Source organism: Loxodonta africana, chromosome 19, assembly GCF_030014295.1.
Source record: "Loxodonta africana isolate mLoxAfr1 chromosome 19, mLoxAfr1.hap2, whole genome shotgun sequence".
Lineage (NCBI taxonomy): Eukaryota > Metazoa > Chordata > Mammalia > Proboscidea > Elephantidae > Loxodonta > Loxodonta africana.
The window spans coordinates 69,724,100-69,746,004 of record NC_087360.1 but is presented as its reverse complement, the minus strand read 5'-3'; the positions used below and the strand labels follow the sequence as shown (position 1 = coordinate 69,746,004).

At 41.2% G+C, this 21,905-nt stretch overlaps 2 protein-coding genes across 5 annotated transcripts in view; one reads left to right on the top strand and one right to left on the bottom strand.

Moving 5' to 3' along the window:
- GTF2E2 (general transcription factor IIE subunit 2) overlaps positions 1 to 20,632 on the bottom strand; it is an 81,245-nt gene extending 60,613 nt beyond the window's left edge. The window contains exons 1-3 of one of the 4 annotated variants that reach the window (XM_023551137.2): positions 20,529 to 20,546; positions 20,201 to 20,312; positions 15,052 to 15,221 (exon numbers count right to left, since the gene is read on the bottom strand). In XM_023551137.2, the coding sequence (XP_023406905.1) occupies positions 15,052 to 15,217 (166 nt within the window). In that variant the 5' untranslated portion in view covers positions 15,218 to 15,221; positions 20,201 to 20,312; positions 20,529 to 20,546. Of the gene's footprint in view, positions 1 to 15,051; positions 15,222 to 20,200; positions 20,481 to 20,528 lie in introns of those variants that run through there. The other 3 variants (XM_010592474.3, XM_003412551.4, XM_064272835.1) reach the window with 3 other exon arrangements.
- Positions 3,945 to 4,278, top strand: SMIM18 (small integral membrane protein 18). Its single transcript, XM_010592536.3, has one exon. The coding sequence runs from the start codon at positions 3,977 to 3,979 to the stop codon at positions 4,271 to 4,273; it is 297 nt and encodes a 98-aa protein (XP_010590838.1). The 5' UTR covers positions 3,945 to 3,976; the 3' UTR covers positions 4,274 to 4,278.
- Positions 20,633 to 21,905: the final 1,273 nt, after the last annotated feature.

The window sequence follows — 21,905 nt, the reverse complement described above, 5'->3', positions numbered from 1 at the left end:
CCAGGGTCAAATTATTCGGCAGATTCCTTCAGGGATTCTTCCTGCCCTCTACCGAACCACAAGCAGCCCCACCCCCTAGTCCCCAAGGCTCTACTCTTCCTCCTTTCCTTCTCCTTTACCAGCTCTGCTTTTCAAAGGGACCTGACACTCATTCATACTGAAGTAAAAATAACTTTAGCAATGTGTGTTACCCTATCGCAGGAAAATCTGCATCTTAGCAGGGTTACAAACCTTAAAGGAGCTCCACAAGCTGAACATTTGTTAAGTGTGTGTGCGTGCGCACATTGGAGGCAAGTATTTCTGGGGACAGTGCCTTCCTTATGTCTTGGAGATCACACCATTTAGCCACTATTCTATTAGGACGGCTGGTCAAAAAGCACCTAACTTTCGACTCCACTGGAGTAAATTTCTATGGGTTATTTGAACACTTGTATACATGGTGATTAGAATCAAAGGCATCAACAAAGCAGAGGCTGGATGGGTAGCCTATGAGGACATCACCTCATGCAACCCCAAGGGGCACCACTTAACACTCTCTGTGAATGGTACCCCACAAGAGAATATGAATGGTGCCTCCTGGAGTTGTGCCATGCAGCAGTCCAGTCCACTAGTCTACTGTACTCCTTTAAGGATACAGAGTCACCAGGCACCATGAAACTGAAGGATTCTTCCTCCACTCCCCTCCCAACCAAAGGACTCTTAAATCCAAAAAGAAAATAAGCACTTAAGCTTTCACTTCTAGTCTCAGGTCATCAATTTAACCTTCAAACGCAGGAAGCAAGAAAGGAAAGAAACAAGCCCTGACAAAGAGATGAAGTGATCTGACAAACCAATTTGATTAAAAAAAAAAGTCCAAGGGAAAAATAATTTAAGAAGAAATCTGAGAAATTATATTATTATGGCTTTGGCCTTTTTTTTTAATTTTACTTTGTTGTTTTGAGAATATACACAGCAGAACATACACCAATTCAACCTTTTCTACATGCACAATTCAGTGACACTGACTACATTCTCCGAGTTTATGATCATTTTCACCCTCCTTTTCTGAGTTGTTCCTCCTCCATTAACATAAACTCACCGCCCTCTAAGGTTCCTATCTAATCTTTCAAGTTGCTGTTGCCATTTTGGTCACATACAGTTCTTAAAAAAGCATGATGCAACCAGAGACTTACATCATCCTGAGACCAGAAGAACTAGATGGTGCCCGGCCACAACCAATGACTGCCCTGACAGGGAGCACAACAGAGAACCCCTGAGGGAGCAGGAGAACAGTGGGATGCGGACACCAAATTCTCATAAAAAGACCAGACTTAATGGTCTGACTGAGACTAGAAGAATGCCGGCGGTCATGGTCCCCAACCTTCTGTTGGTCCAGGACAGGAACCATTCCCGAAGACAACTCATCAGACATGGAAGGGACCGGACAATGGGTTGGAGAGAGATGCTGATGAAGAGTGAGCTACTAGTATTGGGGGGACACTTGAGACTGTGTTGGCATCTCCTGTCTGGAGGGGAGATGAGAGGGTAGAGAGGGTTAGAAACTGGCAAAACCGTCACGAAAGGAGAGGCTGGAAGGAGGGAGCGGGCTGACTCATTAGGGGGAGAGTAAGTGGGAGTATGGAGTAAGGTGTATATAAGCTTATATGTGACAGACTGATTTGATTTGTAAACTTTCACTTAAAGCACAATAGAAATTATTTAAAAAAAAAAAAAAAAAGCATGATGCTCAAGGCAGACTTTTTTTTACCAGTTAAGCAAAACTACTGTTTGGTTTCAAGAAGATTTCAGGGTACATTTTTGTTTAAGTTCTAAAGATGATCTCAAGGCAATAGTTTCAGGGGTTCAGCCTCCAAAAAGTCTGGGGCCTATGAGAATTTGAAATTCTATTCTACACTTCCCCCTTTTGATAAGGGTTCTTCTATAGAACCTTTGATCAAAACATTCAGTAATGGTAGCCAGGCACTGTCCAGCTCTTCTGGTCTCATGGCAAAGGAGGCAGCTGTTCATGGAAGCAATTAGCCAAACGTTCCACAGCCTCCTCTCCCCTGTTGCTCGAGGCAAATAGAGACCAACTGCAACCTTTTAAGACCCCAGGCACTATGAAACAAACTGGGCAGTAGAATAGAAAAACTAAACATGTTATCACTTTGGCCTTTTTTTTTTAAGTTACTTTTTTTTTGTTTTGGCATAAAAATGATACTGTGGTTATGTCTAAAAACAGAATCCTCACCTCTTAGAGACATATATCGAAATATTTCTGGATGAAATGATATAATGTCTGCAATTTGCTTCAAAATAATCCACAGGTAGGAGCAAGTAGGTAGAGGTAAAGGCTGGCAAGAGTTGGTCAACGAAGCTGTGTTAAGAGTGCGTGCAGATTCATTATACTCTTATACGTCTGTACTAATTGAAATTTTCTTTAAATTAAATATATTTTACACCCAATATATCTTTAACATTCAGAAAAGAGAAATGTTTGATAAACATTTGTTACAAAAATAAATGTAAGTTTGTTTACAACTAATGTAGGGAAGACTAAAAGGAAACATACAAAATAACAGTAACTGAATTAAACAAGTGGAACTACTTTTCCTCACTTCTTTCCAAAATTCTCTTAGAGTATAGGTATTTTGCAACTTTTAAAAATACGCTTAGAAAGATATTTTTGAAAAAATGAAGATCATAAAAATCTTAGAAAGCAATCTGTGTATGAATTGTTGAATGAGAAATTAATTTGCTCTGTAAACTTTCACCAAAAGCACAATAAAAAAAAAAGAATTAAATGAGGTAAGATATACAGGTACTTGATTTAAAATAATAATAATAATAATCCATTTAGTGCTTCATTACTGTGGCTCCATACTATCACTCTTCAATCCTTACTGCCCCACTTAAGGTCTACCAAGTGTCAGGTTAACAGAACCAAAACTTAATCCAAGAATACGGAAACTTTAACTCACTAGTTTATTTTGTGAAATGTCATGTTGATTTAATAATTGATACCTTTGGGGGGTGAATTTGTATGTTTAAATATTAGTGTCTGTGAGTCATCTAGGTATGCAAAATATTTCAGACTATCATATACATAACAAACAATTCCAAAATTAAGGTCTTTACAGAGACAACTTAAACCTAAAATGTTATTATTCTTATTCTGAGAACTGTCATGATTTGGCTTTTCTTTCTGCCCTGTTTTTCACTCAGCCTCTGTTTCTTGATTCAGATCACCTGCTGCCAGAAGTTTAAAGGAGTGCAAACAGGAGGCAGAAACACACCAAACCAAAAAGGTGAGAAGGACCCACAAAGGTAATGAAAAAAGCTTTTACAAGAGACAGTCTGAAGAACACTACCTTAAAACGACAAGATTTCTTGTAGGTAATAGTAATAGCCCACCGACCACTGATTCAACCAGTTTTAAGGAGCCCTGGTGGTACAGTGGTTAAAGCGTTCGATTATTAATCAAAAGGTCAGCAGTTCAAAACCACCAGGAGCTCAGCGGAAGAAAGGTGTGGCAGTCTGCTTCTGTAGAGATTTATGGCCTTGGAAACCCTATGCGGTCCCTATCAGTGGGAATCAACTCAATGGCAGTATGTTTGGTGGTTTGGTTTTAGCCAGTTTTACACCAAGTCAGCTGCCTTTTTCTACCCTTCGATTAGCAGTTAATTTCTGGACATGAACCTTAAACAAAAGAACATCTATATTTGTCTAATAAATTCAATTAATAAAAAATTAATAGAATATGGTTTACAGAGTACAATGGCACAGATATACAAAAAATTTAAAAATACCATTCATAGTGATGTTTTCCATTATTTGTTGAGGAAAATAAGGAAGACTCATGTGCCTGTATAAATTTACTAACAAATTAGTACTAACATTTGAGATTTGAATTGACACACTTGTAGAGTTTTGTCATATATATTCACTTTCTTTTTATAGATTCAAAAGAGCAATACAAGAAGTGAAATCTCAAAGAATGGCCTCCTTGGGCTCCAGCTACTGGAATGAAACCACTACATCTGTTTATCAGTACCTCGGTTTTCAAGTCCAAAAAATTTACCCTTTCCATGACAACTGGAATACTGCCTGCTTTGTCATCTTGCTTTTGTTTATATTTACTGTGGTATCTTTAGTGGTGCTGGCCTTCCTTTATGAGGTGCTTGACTGCTGCTGCTGTGTAAAAAACAAAACTGTGAAAGACTTGAAAAGCGAACCTAACCCTCTTAGAAGTATGATGGACAACCTAAGAAAGCGTGAGACTGAAGTGGTCTAGCACTCCATACGAGATGATAAAGATCTTTGAAAACTGCCTTCAACCCCTTCTGAGTAAAAAGCAAATAATTTTCTGAGGCCCAATCATTGTCAGAAAGCTGATTCTGACTTTGAAGGGTTAAAAGATCAGATCCCTCCAAGAAAGAAGAAAGGAGTTAAATGCGCACTTTTGTGTATGTATGCCTTTCATTAAATCTGTAGTAAAACTTCATAAATGTGAGTAATTTACCAAGCTGTTTAAAATACCACTTCAAAAACTGGATAAAAGGTTCCTAGAAAACATAAGCAAGGCTAATGATGCTCAAATAAACAATTCGTGTACACTAAAAAAACAGAATACTATTATCCTCCATGTGTTTTGGTAATAAAAATGCAATTTAATATGCTTATCTAAGTTCAAAGTAAAATACTTTCAATTATACATAAATTCCCTATTTATTAAAAAGCAACATTTTCTAATTTACTGAAGGCAACTTGTATATTTTTAATGGCTTGAAATTTATGTAGGACTAGTATTTTCATTTTTAGAAGTCTCAAAATACTCAGAAAGGTTACAAATACAACTGCGTAAAATTTTCAGAAAATTTGCTTATTTTTTTAGGAAGAAATACATAATCTAAGAAAGGCCCAGGCTATTTTCAAACAAAAATTTACTACTATATTCCCTAAATTGCATTTTTTGAGTTTGTTCTTTCATTTTACTTCTCATGTTCACACTCTCAAAGGCTAAGCTACCAAATGCAGAAGAGACCACATAAAAAGTCAAAGAACCACGCAACACCTATGAAGGGATACTCCTACTTCTCATTTATCACTATCTCCCTATCTGTCATTTCCCATTTAGGACAATAGTAAAAAATCTCAAATCCTCAAATTTTGCTCATTAATGAGGTGGTGGGCATGACAGCAATGGATGCCGGGCATCCCCTCCCTCGAGGAGGGTCTCTAGGGGACTCTGGGAAGCTGGACTGTGCTGCCCCACGCCCTCCTGCCTGGGAGAGCACTGCTTCCAGCTGCCACAGGGGCGGCCTCCTCCACGGCCACGGCCTCCAGGTGGTCTTACAGGCAGCACCCAGCCGGCGGCACCTATTCTGGGTTTCCAGCTCCTGTTCGGTCTGAGGCCCTACAGCTCCAAATTGCTGTGAGGTAGGAAGGGAGGAAAGAAAGGCATTGGAGAAGATGTTTGGAAGAAATACATGTGAGTTTCATGACATCCCAAAGTGAGCCAACTGGGCCTGAGGCCTCTGCCTCCGTGAGGCCAGGTGTGTGGCAAGGCTCCCTAGTCCCTAGTCCCTAGTCTTGGTGACTCACCAGGCCCAGAGGGCAGAGCAGGCTCTGGGATGGTGAGTGCAAGGCTTGCAGGGGTAGGAGTGAGCCCTGGAAGCAGCTATGTGAGGGAAGCTCTGCCCAGCACGGGAGAAAGTTGAAGGGATTAAACCATGGGCCCTCCCGTCACACAGCCTGGCTTTATCCAGCTTCGTCTCCTCTAAGCCTCCTTCTCCACAAAGAAATAATCCATAACTAGGCTCGTCACAGTGATGAGCCCATCAGTAAATCTTAGCTGTTATTTCTATGATCATATTTTCTGAATTAAAAAAAAAAAATCGAACAAATGGATGGTCTGAAAACAGAAACAAAAAAAAAAACCCCTCTATCTTGCATAACTCCCATTTTCACAGAATGACCTGGTCTTTGGAACCTAACCATGTCAGTAAGTGAGGAGTGGGTATAGAACAGTTTTATTTCTCTGAATTCCAATGGCTATACACGTATTATATTTTATGATCCTCACACTGTTTCGCCACCATCCAAGTAACAGGAGCAATCCCAACCAGGCTTTCACCCACGACAGTATGCTGCCCCCTTAGGCCGGGAACACCACTCCTAGAAATTCACCCTAAGGAATTAATTCAACAGGAAAAACCTCAAGGCACAAAGATGTTTATAATAGCATTGCTCAAAATAACAAAACACTGGCAACAACTTAGCCTCTCCCTAGTTGTGGCACATCAACTTAACGAACTACTAAAAAGCCACTAAAAACTAAGCAAAATGGAAAAAAAAAACTTGATGTGCAAAGTGAAAAGAAATTCAGAATGTAATTATAGATAATTTTATAAGTGGGTACACAAGTAAACCCTGAAAAGAAATATGGAAAAACAAGAAGACAGATATGTTAAGTGAACTAGGAAAACAGGGAGTCCCAGGAATTGTAGGGGATTTTTTTCCCTCCCATTACTAAGGGAATAATGTTCTCTGTACAAATAACTACATGGTGAAGATAGGTGGGCGTAAATTTGTTATTTTCTGTTTCAAAACCCATTGCTGTGGGGTCCATTCTGACTCATAGCAACCCTACAGGGCAGAGCAGGACTGCCTCATAGGGTTTCCAGCCAATGGATTTGAACTACCGATCTTTTGGTTAGCAGTTGCGTCCTTAACCACTGCACCATCAGGACTCCATTTTCAGTTTTGGGAACCCTAAATACCAGCCTGAAATCACCTTTACACAAATTATTTCTTTTATTTCTTCTAGCAACAGAAACAAACACAATAATCCAGCCAACTTTCAAAGGACTTGTGAACTTGTAAACTTAGGTATACAAAATATTCTGGTAACCAGGAGCTACTCTGAGCACTGTTAAAAACACATTTTCATGAACAGTAAGTTTTGGGGTCCTTGCCATAGATGGGAGGCACACATGTACTTTTATAGATAGATTTTTTTGATAATGCAGCCTATCTGCTTTTCCCCACTATACCCTGTAATTTACTTAGCCATTCCACATGTGTACTGAATACCTACTACATATCACAGATTAGACCAGACACTGAGGGTACAACGGGGAACATGTAATCATGCAATTAACAGAGCACACGATAAGAGCTTTATCAGAAATAAGGAGTGCTATGGGAATTCAGGAGCCCTGGTGGTACAAATGGTTGACGTGCTTGGCTACTAACCAAAAGGTTGGTGGTTCGAGTCCACCCAGGGGTGCCTCAGGCGGCCTGATCATCTACTTTCTGAAAAATCTGGCCCTGAAAACGCTATGGAGCACAGCTCTACTCTGACATCCCATGCGCTCACCATGAGGTGGAATCAACTTGAAAGCAACTGGTTTTTTTGTTTTTGTTTTTTATGGGAATTCGTAGGCTATCCACTGAATTCTCACTGGAGAGTGGGGGTAACACAACTTATAGTTGAAGCCTAACAGAGGAATAGGAGTTAGCTGAAGGAAAGAGAGACGGAGGAAAGAAAAAATGCTCCCTGAAGAGGAAATGATATGAGCAAAAACAGTGGCAAAAGGCAACAGGCAAAAGAGAGCAAAGCGTGTCGGAGGAGCTACAAGTTAGTCACTTCTCACCAGGACAGCGCACAAGGAGGAAGAGTGAGAAACGGGGCAGGGAAGATGAGCAGGCAGGGCACAGAGTAAAATAATCACTCTGACTGCTATACAGAAAACGGACGCTAGTGAAGCTCAATCAGAGGGAGAACTAGTCGGGCAACCCAACGATAGTGACCCGAATAAGGTAGGTACAGTAGTCTTTAGCGTTGTTCGCCCAGTATCTCCTGGTCCCCTCCTCCGGAGCATGTGGTAACACTGCTGTTAGGAACCCCTTGCGGTTGGGTGTGGTCCCGTGACTGGCTCTGGCCAGCGAACTGTGAGCGGAAGTGCTGTGTGTCACGTGTAGGCCAGAACATTTAACCACGAGTGCAAGATCCTCCAGAGCTTATTCCTCTGGGACAGAAGTCAGCAGCATTTGGAAGACCAGCTACTCTCAAGTGTAACGATGAGTATGAGGATGGCGCAGGACCTGGCAGCGTTTCCTTCTGTTGTACACACAGTCGCTAAGAGTCGGAACCAACTGGACAGCACCTAACAACAACAACTGTCAACCTGGGTCCTTGTGTGACTAAAATGAGCTGAGAGCCCTGCCAACTCACAATGAACACATAATATGAAAGAGAACAAACCTCTGTTGTTTTAAGCCACTGAGATTTGGAGATTGTTATCACAACATAGCCTATCCTATCCTGACTATTCCAAGTGATGAACCTGGAAATGAAGAGAAGTAGATGGACTAAAGCGGCATTTAAGAGCATCCTAGGGGTGGTACAGGAGCCCTGGTGGCGCGGTGGTTAAGAACTCAGCTGCTAAACCAAAAGGCTGACAGTTCAAAGCCACCAGCCGCTCCTTGGAAATCCTATGGGACCGTTCTACTCTGTCCTATAGGGTTGCTATGAGGCAGAATCAACTCAACAGCCATGGGAATGGTTTGTGGGGTGACGCGCTCAGCTACCAACTGAAAGGTTGGCAGTTTGAACCCACCAGCAGGGCTGTGGAAAAAAGGCCTTGCAATCTTCTTCCGTAAAAGATTACAGCCAAGAAAACCCTATGGAGCTCTGTTCTACTCTAACATGTGGGGTTGCCACGAGTCAGAATCAACTCAATGGCAACAGGTTTCTAAAGACCTCATCGTAACACCACCTCTTCCTTCAACTCCCAGCTTCATAGCTCCCTTCACAATAAAAAAAAAACAAAAAAAGGTTGAGCACCCTGAACAGGGTCTGGGCAGGTAGGATGGACAGAATTCCTGGCCAAACAAAGAGGAGCGAAGCCTTACACAGGCTTTTCCTGCTGTTGAATGGGATCTGCTGTTGGCGCTCATGAAGATGAAATTCTCAGCTGCACTAAACGGGGGAGAGGTGGGTAAATTCCACCTCTGTCACTAACCGCATAGTACGAATCGGCATAAATCCAACTCCTAAAGTGTGGATATGGATACGGTTCTCACCTTCCCATTTCTCCATTCTCATTGCCAGCCATGCAAGCGGCACACTCTCTCCGACCTTAGCCACAAAGAAGCTGGGTCAGTACTCACAAATTAGATAAACATCACCCTTCAGATGCAGCCCTTCTCTGACCCTAGCAACTCAGAGCTAGGTCAAAGTCCACAAGTTAGAAGGAAATTCTCTTTCCTCACTGCCTCGTCAGTTCATTAATTTGCTGGAATTACTCACACAATTCAGAGAGAGTACATCACGCTTAGGATTACAGATTTATTACAACTAAAAATGATACAAATGAAGAGACACTTAAGGTGAGGTCTGGAAGGGATCCCAGCGTGGAGTTTCCATGTCTTAGAGAGGGAAGTTCTACCCTCTCTTGTGCATGGTCACCAACCAGGAAGCTCATCTGAGCATCAGGGTTCCAGGCTCTTGCTGGCCTCGCCAGGTGCCCATGATAGATTACATCATGCCTCCTGAGGCTTCGTCAACACTGGCCCCAAGGTAGTCCCTCTTGGTCTGGTCACCTTGACTCATCAGTTTAAGCTGTGGTGCAGCTAGACTGAATCGAGGACAAAGGCCAAACTGCCTTCTGCAAGGTGATTCCACAGCTCACACCAGCCTATGATCTGTAGCTAAAACTAAAAAAGCAAAGATATTCTTAAGCAGGTCAAAGAGACTAATGCTAAGAGTGGTTCTGTGCTAATGCTTAAAATGCTTCTTAAATTTTGTTTGTTGCTATTGTTGTTGTTAGGTGCAGTCGAGGCAGTTTCAACTCATAGCAACCCTATATACTATAAGTTAATTCATACGGAACCCTGGTGCCATGGTGGCGTAGTGGTTAAGAGCCTGGCTGTTAACCAAAAGGTCAGCAGTTCAAATCTACCAGCAACTCCCTGGAAACCCTGTGGGCAGCTCTACTCTGTCTTATAGGGTTGCTGCTGAGTCAGAGTCAACTCAATGGCACACAATAACAACAGTGTATGTGTAAAGGAACGAGAGACCTACTCTGGTTAAAAAACAGCTTTACTTTAAAATTAGTTATTATTACAGCTCAATGGACATCTACGAAGATGTCTAATAAGGCTTACTGTTACGGCATCTTTAAGTAGCTAAATAATTCCTGTCGTCAATTAAGTTTCACTGATCTTGTTTAAAATAGTCTAAGAGTACACTAAACCCAAGCCAGCAGAAGAATGGAATAATAAAGATTAAGGTAGAAATCAATGAAAAAAAGAAACAGAGAAAACTCAATGAAACCAAAAGTTGGTCTTTGAAAAGATCAACAAAACTGACATACTTTTAGTTAGATTCGGAGCCCTGGTGGTACAGTGGTTAAGAGCTAACCAGAAGGCTGGCAGTTCAAATCCACCAGCCACTTCTTCGAAACCCTATGGGGCAGATCTACTGGTCGCTAAAATACTAAATCGACTCAATGGCAACAGGTTTGGTTTTGATTGTTTTTTTTTTACTTAGACTGATCAAGAAAAAAGGAAAATACACAAATTTCTAAAATCAATAACAAAAGAGAAGATATCACTACTGACCGTACAGATATTAAAAGGACTATAACGGAATATTTTGAAAAATCAAACAAGGTACGTGATAAAATGGCAAACTGAAAAAAAAAGATACAAAGTACCAAAATTAACTCAAGAAAAAACAGAAAATCTGATAGACACAGACTATTTTTACACAAATAACTTGCACCTTCTACGTTTGTTTGCCAACCGCACCCTCCCCACCACAAGGTATTTTCGCAAGCAAGCTATGCTAATTTTTTTTTTTTTTAAAGCAACATGTTTTTTAAAAATTGGCATAGCGATGCTTACGGTGCTTATGAAAATATCTCACAGGGAGGAGGGGGCATTTGCAAACAAACGCAGAATGTGCACATTATTTCCATAAAAATAGAGTAATACGCACTTAAGAAGTGGCTCTTCCCATAAAGAAAAGGTCAGGCCCAAATGACTTCACTCATGAATTCTACCAAGCATTAAAAAAAGAAATAATATCCATCCTTCGCAAACTCTCTCAGAACATAGAGGAAAAGAGAACACTTCCCACTCATTCTATGAGGGCAGAATTACCTTGATACCAATAACAAAAGATATCAAAGGAAACTACAGACCAAAATCCCTCATGAAAAGAGAAACAAAAATGCTGAATAAAATATCAGCAAACTGAATGTTTCAACACTTAAAAAGGATTACACCATAACTACGTAGAATTTATGGCAGGAATGAAAGGTGGTTTAACATCTGAAAAATTAATGTAATGTACCATATTAATAAAACACGAGAACCACATGATCATCTCAATAGATGCTGAGAAAAAAATCATTTGACAAAATCCAATATCCACTTATGATTAAAAACTCTTAATCAGAAACAGAAAGGAACTTCCTCAACCTGATAAATGGAACCTACAAAAAACCTGAAATTACAACCAAACACTTCGAGGGACAGAGTAGCAGGGGTGAGGGTCTGGGGACCTGGTTTTGGGGGACATCTAGGTCAATAGGCATAACAAAATTTATTAAGAAAATGTTCTGCATCCCACTGTGGTGAGTGGTGTCTGAGGTCTTAGAAGTTTGTGAGTGGCCCTCTAAGATACATCAATTGGTCCCAAACCACTCTGAGCAAAGGAGAATGAAGAACACCAAAAACACAGGAAAATGTTAGCCCAAGAGACAAAAAGGGCCACATAAACCAGAGACTCCATCAGCCTGAGACCAGAAGAAATAGATGGTGCCCAGCTACCACCAATGATCACCCTGACAGGGAACACAACAGAAAGTCTCTGACAGAGCAGGATAAAAGTGTGGTGTAGAACTCAAATTCACATAAAAAGACGAGGCTTGATGGTCTGACTGAGACTAGACGAACTCCAGAAGACATGGCACCCAGATTCTGTTAACCCAGAACTAAAACCATTCCCACAGCCAACTCTTCAGACAAAGATTAGACTGGACTATAAAACATAAAATAACACTCGTGAAGAGCAGGCTTCTTAGTTCAAGTAGATACACGAGACTAAATGGGCAGCTCCTATCTGGAGACAGCATGAGAAGGCAAAAAGGGACAGGAGCTGGTTGAATAGACAAAGGAAATTGGGGTAGAAAGGGGGAGCATGCTGGCACATCATAGGGATTTCAACTAGGGTCACATAATGATATGTACCTAAGTTTTTGTATGAGAAATTAACTTGAGCTGTAAACTTTCACCTAAAGCACAATACAAAATTAAAAATTTAAAAAACCTGTAATTAACATCATACTTAATGGTGAAAGACTGAATGCTTTCCACTTAAGATCAGGAAAAGACAAAGATGTCCACTCTCATTACTTCTATTCAACATAGTACTAGAGATTGTAGCCAGTCCAGAAAGGCAAGAAAAATAAATAAGGCATCCATACACTGGACAGAAGAAATAAAACTGTCTTTATTCACAGAAAACATAATCTTGTATGTAGGAAAAATTCTAAGGAATCTACCCAAAGAAAAACTACTTGAATAACAAGTTCAGCAAGGTCACAGAATATAAATCAATGTACAAAAATTCATGATATTTCTACATAACTAGCAATGATTTGGAAACCCTGGTGGCGTAGAGGTTAAGAGCTATGGCTGCTAACCAAAAGGTCAGCAGTTCAAATCCAACAGGTGCTCCCTGGAAACTCTATGGGGCAGTTCTACTCTATCCTATAGGGTCGCTAAGAGTCGGAATCGACTCCACGGCAACGGGTTTGGTTTTGTTTTGGTTTAGTAATGATTAACAATCCAAACAATCAAATTAAGGAAACAATTCCATCCACAATAGCATTGAAAACAATAAAATACTAAGTAAGAAATTCAAAATAAGTACAAGACTTGTACATTAAAAACTACAGAACATTGTTATAAGAAATTAAAAGCCTACATAAATGGAAAGACACATACATCCTTTTATTCCAGTTCACTGACTAGAAGACTTAATATTGTTAAGACAGCAATTCTCCCTATACTGATTTATAGATTCACCACCATCTGTCAAAATCCCAGCTGGCTTTTTTGCAGATGTTGATTGGCAAGCTAACCCTAATGGGAATCAAAGAATCCAGAAAAGCCAAACCAGTCTTCAAAAAGGACAGAGTTGGTTAACACACACTTCCCAATTTCAAAACTTTCTACAGCAATCAAGAGGAAGACACAGGTCAATGGGACAGACTTGAGATCCCAGAAATAAACTTTTTGATTTATTGTAAACTGATGTTCAACAAGGGTGTCAATGCAATTCAGAGAGGGAAAAAATAGCCTTTTCAAGAAATGGTGCTGGGTCGAATGTCCACACACACAGACACACAATGAATCTAGACCTTTATGCTAAACCATAAACACTGATCAAAGGTCATATAGCAGAAGCCTGATCAAAAGGGGGAAAATGCAGACCAGAATTTCAAATTATGGAATCCAGATCTTCTGGAACCACTGGGGCTGAATGAACCCCTGAAATTACTGCCCTGAGATAAACCTTAAACCAAAAATATTCCCTGAAGTCTTCTTTAAACCAAATAATAGTTTAGCTTAATTAGTAAAAAATGTCTGCCTTAAGCACTGTGCTCTTTTAAGGAACTATCTGTATGAGACATCAAATTGAGAAGAGCAACTCAAAAGATTCGATAGGAAGCTTACGGGGCAGTGAGCTTATGTTAATACAGGAGGGACAATTCAGAAAAGGAGAGTAAGAATGGCTGTACAACTTGGAGAACGTAACCAACGCCACTGAATTTACACGGAGAAATTGAATTGGTGTATGTTCTACTACGTATATTTTCAATAACAAAAATAATTTTAAAAATAAACAAAAACAACCTATAAAGTTTACCATGTGACCCAGCAGTTTTCCTCCTAGGTATCTACCCAAGAGAAATAAAACCATACGTCCACACAAAACTTGCATATAAATGTTCACAGCAGCACTATGCATAATAGCCAAGAAGTATAAACAATCCAAATGTCCATTAACTGGTGAATGGATAAACAAACTGTAGCATACCCATATAATGGAATACTCTTAGCAATAAAGTGGAACAAAGTGCTGATACACGCTACCACATCGACAAAACTGAAAAACATGCTAAGTGAAAGAACCTAGAGAAATAATGACCACATATTGTACAATCCCATTTATATGAAATGTTCATAACAGACAAATATACAGAAAGTGTATTAGTGGTTGGTCTGGGCTGAGGGAGATGGTGGCATAGAGGAATGGCAAGAATTGCCCACAAAAGCAAATCTATCAAAACAGAAAGTAGATTTGTGGTTGTCTGGGGCTGGGGTGAAGAGGAGGAGTGACTACAAATAGGCACCAGAGATCTTTTTGGGGTGACAGAAATACTCTAAAATTGGATTGTGGTAATGCTTCAGCAACTCTGTAAATTCATTAACTCACTGAATTGTATACTTAAAATAGGGGAGTTTTATGTTAAGTACATTGTACCGTAATAAAATTATTAAAAAATATATATATTACGCTAAGAGAAAGAAGTCAGACCCAAAACACTACATATTTTACGATTCCATTTATACAAAACATCCAAAAGAAGAAAATCTATACAGAGAGAGCAAGTCAGTGGGTGCCTGGACTGGTGTGGGAACAGGGAGTAACTGCAAATGGGCATAGGGGTTCTTTTGGGGGTGATGAAAATGTTCTACATCTAGATTGTGGTAATGGTTACACACTTCTGCAAATTTACTACATCATTTACACGTATAACTAAAACAGGAAAATTTTATGGTATATAAATCGTACCTCAGAAAAGTTGTCTTTTAAAAAAGATAATTACCTAGATTTTAACTATAACACAAGGCTATGAGCATCTTAAGAGCAAAAATGTTCTCTCCATCGCTTACATTTTAACACAGTGCCTAACGATCTATACAAATGTTGAACCTGGCAATGAACTTGCCATGACTAAATAGTCTGAAAGAGTCAATTTCACTAACCGGAATTTTGTTTGGAGCCTGATGATCCCCCATGTTCTAGCTTTGCTTTTTTCTTCTTTGACAGCGATGACGATGACTCAGAAGACACTGAACGTTTCTCTACTACGGGAGTAGAAAGGGCTCGTTTTTTGAACAGCTCCCGTTCTCTCAGCAGGCTTGGATCCATAATGCTGCAAAAACAGAAGTATCTTTAATACAGAGTAAGTTACTCAAATCTGTATGCCAGATACATAGACCTCAACAACAGTTACTGCCCAAACATTATCTTTTATTGTTAGTTCTCCAGAACTTGTATTTACTCACTTATTCATTCATTCAATAAATATTTAATTAGTGCCTATTATATATGGTTTTTTATTATGTGCCAAGCAAGGAACCCTGGTGGCAAAATGATTAACTGCTCAGCTGCTAACCAGAATGCCAGCGGTTAGAACCCATGAGCTGCTCCTTGGGAGAAAAGACCTGACGATCTGCTCCTGTAAACATTTCAACCTAGGGAATCCTATGAGGCAGTTCTACTCTGATCTATGGAGTTGCTGTGAGTCAGAACCAACTAGATGGCACACGTTAAAAACACGTCCAAGTGCTGTGCTAGAGTGCTAGTAAAGAAGACAAAAGTAGAACAGTTCTCTAAACTTTTAGAACTGCACTGTCCAATGCGGTAACCACTAGCCACATGTGCCTATTAAGCACCTGAAATGAGGCTAGTCTGAATTGAGATGTGCTCGAAGAGTAAAATACACACCAGGTTTCAAACACTTGGTACAAAGAAAATATAAAAAAATCACTGAACTGTTTTATATTGGTAATGTATTAAACTGATGATATTTTAGATATACTGGGTTACATAAAATATTAAAATTAATTTCCTCTGTTTCTTCTTACTTTTTTAATATGGATACTAGAAAATTTCCACCACTAGTCAGTGTGTCGTACTGTGGGGGCTTGCATGTTGCTGTGATGCTGAAAGCTATGCCACCGGTATTTCAAAAACCAGTAGGGTCACCCACGGTGCACCAAGTTTCAGCTGAGCTTCCAGACTAAGACAGACTAGGAAGAAAGACCTGGGGGTCTACTTCTGAAAAAACTGGCCAGTGAAAACCTCACAAACAGCAGCGGAACACTGTCTGATAGAGCGCCAGAAGATGAGCCCCTCAGGGTGGAAACACTCAAAATATGACTGGGGAAGAGCTGCCACCTCTAAGTAGAGTTGATCTTAATGACATGGATGGAGTAAAGCTTTCAGGACCTTTATTTGCTGATGTGGCACAATTCAAAGTGAGAAGAAACAGCTGCAAACAGCCATTAATAATCGAAATGTGAAATGTACGAAGTATAAATCTAGGAAAATTGGAAGTCATCAAAAATGAAATGGAACCCATAAAGATCAAAATCCTAGGCGTTAGTGAGCTGAAATGAACTGGTATTGGCCAGTCTGAATTGGACAATCACAGGGTCTTCTCTGCCAGAAATGACAAACTGGGTAGGAAAGGCATCTCATTCATCATCAAAAAGAACATTTCAAGATCTATCCTGAAATACAGTGCTGTCAGTGACAGGAAAATATCCATATATCTGCAAGGAAAAAAAATTAATAGAACTATTATTAAAATTTACACACCGAAAACGACCACATTTAATGGTCCAGAGACTGGGGGAACTCCCAAAACTATGGCCCCCAGAGGTTCTTTTTACCCAGAACTAAAACCACTCTTGAAGGCCACTCTTCAAAGATTAGACTGGACTATAAAACAAAAAATAATACTGATGAAGAGAGTGCTTCTTAGTTCAATCAGATATACAAGACCAAATGGGCAGCTCCTGTCCAGAGACAGGATGAGAAGGCAGGAAGGGACAGGAACTGGTTGAACAGACACAAGAAACCTGGGGCAGAAAGGGGGAGTGTGCCGTCACACTGTAGGAATTGCAACTAATGTCATATAACAATATGAGCATAAATTTTTACACGAGAAATTAACTTGAGCTGTAAACTTTCACCTAAACACAATAAAATAAACTTATGCACCAACCACTAAGGCCAAAGATGAAGAAACCAAAGGTTTTTACCAACTTCAGCAGTCTGAAATTGATCAAATATGCAATCAAGATGCATTGATAAAGATAATGGTGACTGGAATGCACAAGTTGGAAACAAAGACGGGTTGGTAGTTGAGAAATATGGCCATGGTGACAGAAAGGACAACAGGAGATAGCATGATAGAATTCTGCAAGACCAACAACTTATTCATTTTAAATACCTTTTTTCAACAATATAAACAGCAACTATGCACATGGATCTCAATGGATGGAATACACAGGAATCAAATTGACTACATCTGTGTAAAGAGACACTGGAGACGCTCAATATCATCACTCAGAACAAGGCCAAGGGCCATATGCAGAACGCATCAATTGTTCATACTCAAGTTCAAGTTGAAGCTGAAGAAAATTACAACAAGTCCGCAAGGGCTAAAATGCGATCTGGAGTATATCCCACCTAAATGTGAAGGCCATCTCAAGAAGAGATTTGACGCATTGAACCCTTATGACCAAATACCAGACAACTTGTGGGATGGCATCAAGGACATCCTACATGAAGAAGACAAAAGGTCATTAAAAAGCCTGGAAAGAAAGAAAAAGATCAAAACAGATGTCAAAAGAGACAATAAAACTTGCTCTTGAACTTAGAGTAGCTAAAGCAAAAAAAAAAAAAAGATGAAGTAAAAGAGCTGAACAGAAGTTTTCAAAGGGCGGGTCAAGAAGATAAAGTATTACAATGAAATATGCAAAGACTTGGAGTTAGAAAACCAAAAGCTTGGAACTTCTCAACCTGAAAGATCTGAAGAAAAAACTCCAGCCTTGAGTTGCAATACTGAAGGATTCTATGGCGAAAATACTGAACAACTCAGGAAGCATCAAAAGAAGATGGAAGGAATACAGAGCCACTGTACCAAAAAGAATTGGTTGACGTTCAACCATTTCAGGAGGTAGCATATGATCAAGAACTCATAGTACTGAAGGAGGAAGTCCAAGCTGTACTGAAGGCATGGCGAAAAACAAGACTCCAGGAATCGGTGGAATACAAACTGAGATGTTTCAACAAGCGGATGCGGTGCTGGAGGTGCTCACTTGTCCGTGCCAAGAAATCTGGAAGACAGCTACCTTGCCAACCAACTGGAAGAGATTCATATTTGTGTCCAAACCAAAGAAAAGTGATCCAACAAAATGCAGAAATTATCAAACAGTATCATTAATGTCACACACAAGTAAAAATTTGCTGAAGATAATTAAAAAGCAATTGCAGCAGTACATCAACAGGGAGCTGCCAGAAATTAAGCCAGATTCGGAAGAGGACATGGAAGCAGGGATATTAATGCTGATAGCAAATGATTCTTGGCTGTAAACAGAGAATACCATGAAGATGTTTACCTGTGTTTTATTCTCTATGCAAAGGCATTCGACTGTGTGGATCATAACAAATTATGGATAACATTGCAAAGAATGGGAATTCCAGAACACTTAATTGTGCTCATGTGGGACCTGTACATAGACCAAGAGGCAGCTGTTCAAATGGAACAAGGAGATACTACATGGTTTAAAATCAGGAAAGGTGTACATCACGGTTGTATCCTTTCACCATACTTATTCAATCTGTATTCTTAGCAAATAATCCAAGAAGCTCAACTATGTGAAGAAGAACGGGGCATCAGGATTAGAGGAAGACTCATTAACAATCTGAGATATACAGATGACACAACCTTGCTTGCTGAAAGGGAAGAGACGTTTAAGCGCCTACTGATGATGATCAAAGGCTACAGCCTTCAGTATGAATTACACCTCTACGAAGAAAACAAAAGTCCTCACAACCTGTTTATCATGATGTTGCTTATTCTCCCAATAAGCAACATCATGATAAGTAAAATGAGGATACTACCAACAGTGTCTACATCTAGCTCAACTGTAAAAAACAAAAAGAGTCATTAAAGCGATTTTTTAAATAGTAAAGCACCACACTATACAAATATGTTATCATTTCAGTACTACTATTTTGAGACGGGTTTGACAAGAAATAACAAAATGATCACACCGGAGTAAGGAAGGTAGAGTGTCTTGGGGCAAGGGAAAGTGTGATACCAAGAACGAGCAATGAGAATTCACAAGTGACATGGTGGGGGCAACAGAAGACTGTAAACTCTAAAACGGGAAGCATTTGTATCAGTTTATTTCCCCTTGTTTAGATAAGTAATTAATCTGGGATTTTCCTAATGATTTAAACACAAATTCAAAGAAAGCCTTAGAGTTTAAAAAGACCTAAATACAGTATTTGATCCTCACAACACTATGAGATAATAAGGTATTAGTTTCACTCCTATTTTAAGATGTGAAATCTGAAGTGAAGCTGTATGGTTACAGTCACACAGCTGGGAGAACTAGGGCTAAAACCACAAATATCCTGACTACCGGTCAAGTGCTCCTCACACCGGTTGGGAAACACTGGTTAAGGCCTCTGCAACAAAGGCCACCTGTGTGGTACTGCTGACGATCAATGAATGGCACCTAGAGCAGAAGGCTTACTAGTATCTCCTGTTTTCACCACTGCATGCTCTAGCTAGCTTTTCCTCTTTTCTCAGAAGACTTCTCAACATTCCTATTGAGTTTCCCATCCCTATGCTGAACTGTGTTACAGTAGACAGCACACATCACCATCCCCAGTTACATTAAAAACCACCACACAGACTCACCACACCGGTTCAGGGAGCTGGCGCCTTCCTCCAAGGATGGATTTTAAGAAGCCAAAACTAAACCAAAATCTTCTGCCTCCAAAAGCCACGTTCTTGCCACCACACCAGTCGCCTCTTTTATTTAGCCTTTCTACTTTTCCTCCTTTCCCTGACTAAGCCTCAGAGGTGTCACTGGCATCTAACAACACTGCTACCAACAGCCGGCAGGCTGAGAAAACACACAGAAGCAGAGAGTAGGCTGAAAAAGGTACCGCAGTATCGTTTTTGGAAAACGTCTTTAAACTACGCAGAAAACAACTATAACTGTATGACTAAGTTTAAGGATCATTACAAACTGAGTCTCCAAAAGCCAGCTTAAAAAAAAAAACAGTCCGTGGGTGAGTGTCTAAATCACAGCCTTGAGGTACCTGTCGGCACACTGTGGTTCCCGAAACTCCACACGCGGTTCCCTCAGCTACCGCCCATGGGAACGTGGGGGAGGAAGAGACTTCTCAGCTTTCCGACGGTGCATCTTCCCTCCTGCCAACCCAGAAGTTTGCTCAATGAACGCTCCGGCCTCAAAGACAAAGCTCCCACGGAACTGTTACACCCTTGCAGTGCTCGGCCGGGAGAGCCACAGCCCAGCCTTCCGGGGCTGGAAGCCACGCTCGGCCCCGCGGGAGGAGGTGGCGCGTCCCCGTCCGAGGAACAACAGCCCAGGCTCAGCGCCCCCCAGCCGGCGGCCGCGGCCCCTACCTCAGCCAGTAGAGCCGCCCCGCGCGACCCGCCGCCGCCTCCCCGCGCCTCCGCCAGGGCCCGCCGCCCACGCTGGAGCCGCCGCCTCTTCCTGCTCGCCGTCAGCGCCCCCGCCTGCCCGCACGCACGCCAGGTCGAGGTCTCCCCACCGGCCGCGGCGGCTGCGGCTACTGAGGCGGCGACTCGGCCCCGGGCTCCGCCCGCCACTTCCTGATCTGGCTGCTAGGAGCCGAGTCCCGGCAGCCACCGCGGCGCCTTCGAGGCCGAGAACGCGCATGCGTCGTCACGTGACCTCGCCCCCTCGCCAGGAGTACCGCGGGAGGGTAACAAGCAGGCTCGGGCGTCCCGGATCCCCATGACAACCAGAGGGCGGGCTGGGGAGGGAGGGGGCGGGGCGGAACCGAGGGCGGGACTGAGGGGGCGTGGGGGAGCGTGAGCGGGCGGCGCAAAGGAAGACGGAGGACCCCTTTGCTTTGTGGCAAACTAAAGCTTCTGGTTGCTACTCTCATCGTGCTCTGGAATCTGTCGAACCCAAAGTAGGGGCGCCATCTTTCAACAGCTATTGAGTGTCTACACAAAATTCAGAAATTTGTGAATTTACCTCAAATGGCTGCCTCTTTCACAAGTGAGAGAACAGGCCCATTTGGCCAGAGCTCAACTACTCTGTACCCAAAACTAAACCACTGCCATCCTGTAGATTCCAACTCAGTGACCCCATAGGGTTTCCAAGGCTGTCAATCTCTAGGGAAGCGGAATGCCATATTTTTTTCTAGCGGAGCTGCTGGTGGCTTCAAACCTCTGACCTTTTGAAGTAGCAAAAATTCATTTTCTTTAGTGTTTTAATATTAGAGAGAATATATGTTCTTATTTGTTTTAGTATAGCTGTATAAGCTGTGATTAATCTCTAGTCCTTGGAAAATGGTGCAGGCTCTGTTCAAAATATAGCTGAGCAGCCTGTTCCACTCTTAAAACATGATACCTTACAAACAGGTTTCCCCCTATTCAAAATAGGTGATGGAGAGCTTGACATGACTAACACCCTAAGGATGCTCTAAGTAATCTCTAAACATTTTTTTATTGCACCAGATGTACCCATCTCTTCCAAAGGGGTGCGGAGCTATCTCAGCTCCTGTGGCCTTGGTCTTTCTTCTTTTTGTTCTCTTGAGAGATGGCCTTCAGCCTGCAAACCCATAGGAAGGCTCTCTGGCATTTTTAATCTGCAGCTTTTTTTTTTTGCTCCCTATCTCAGCCACAGTGGACTTGGCAAAACAGTTCCACTAGCCAAGAGATTGTTACGTGAGTTTTTCAGCCTGTTACAAATATACTGATGAGAGTCTGGATGCCTGACATGCATATCTTTAGTTGAATAGTTTTTTT

What these genes read in the sequence shown, in the direction of transcription:
- SMIM18 (XM_010592536.3), top strand. Translation starts at nt 3,977, where the DNA reads ATGGCCTCCTTGGGCTCCAGCTACTGGAATGAAACCACTACATCTGTT.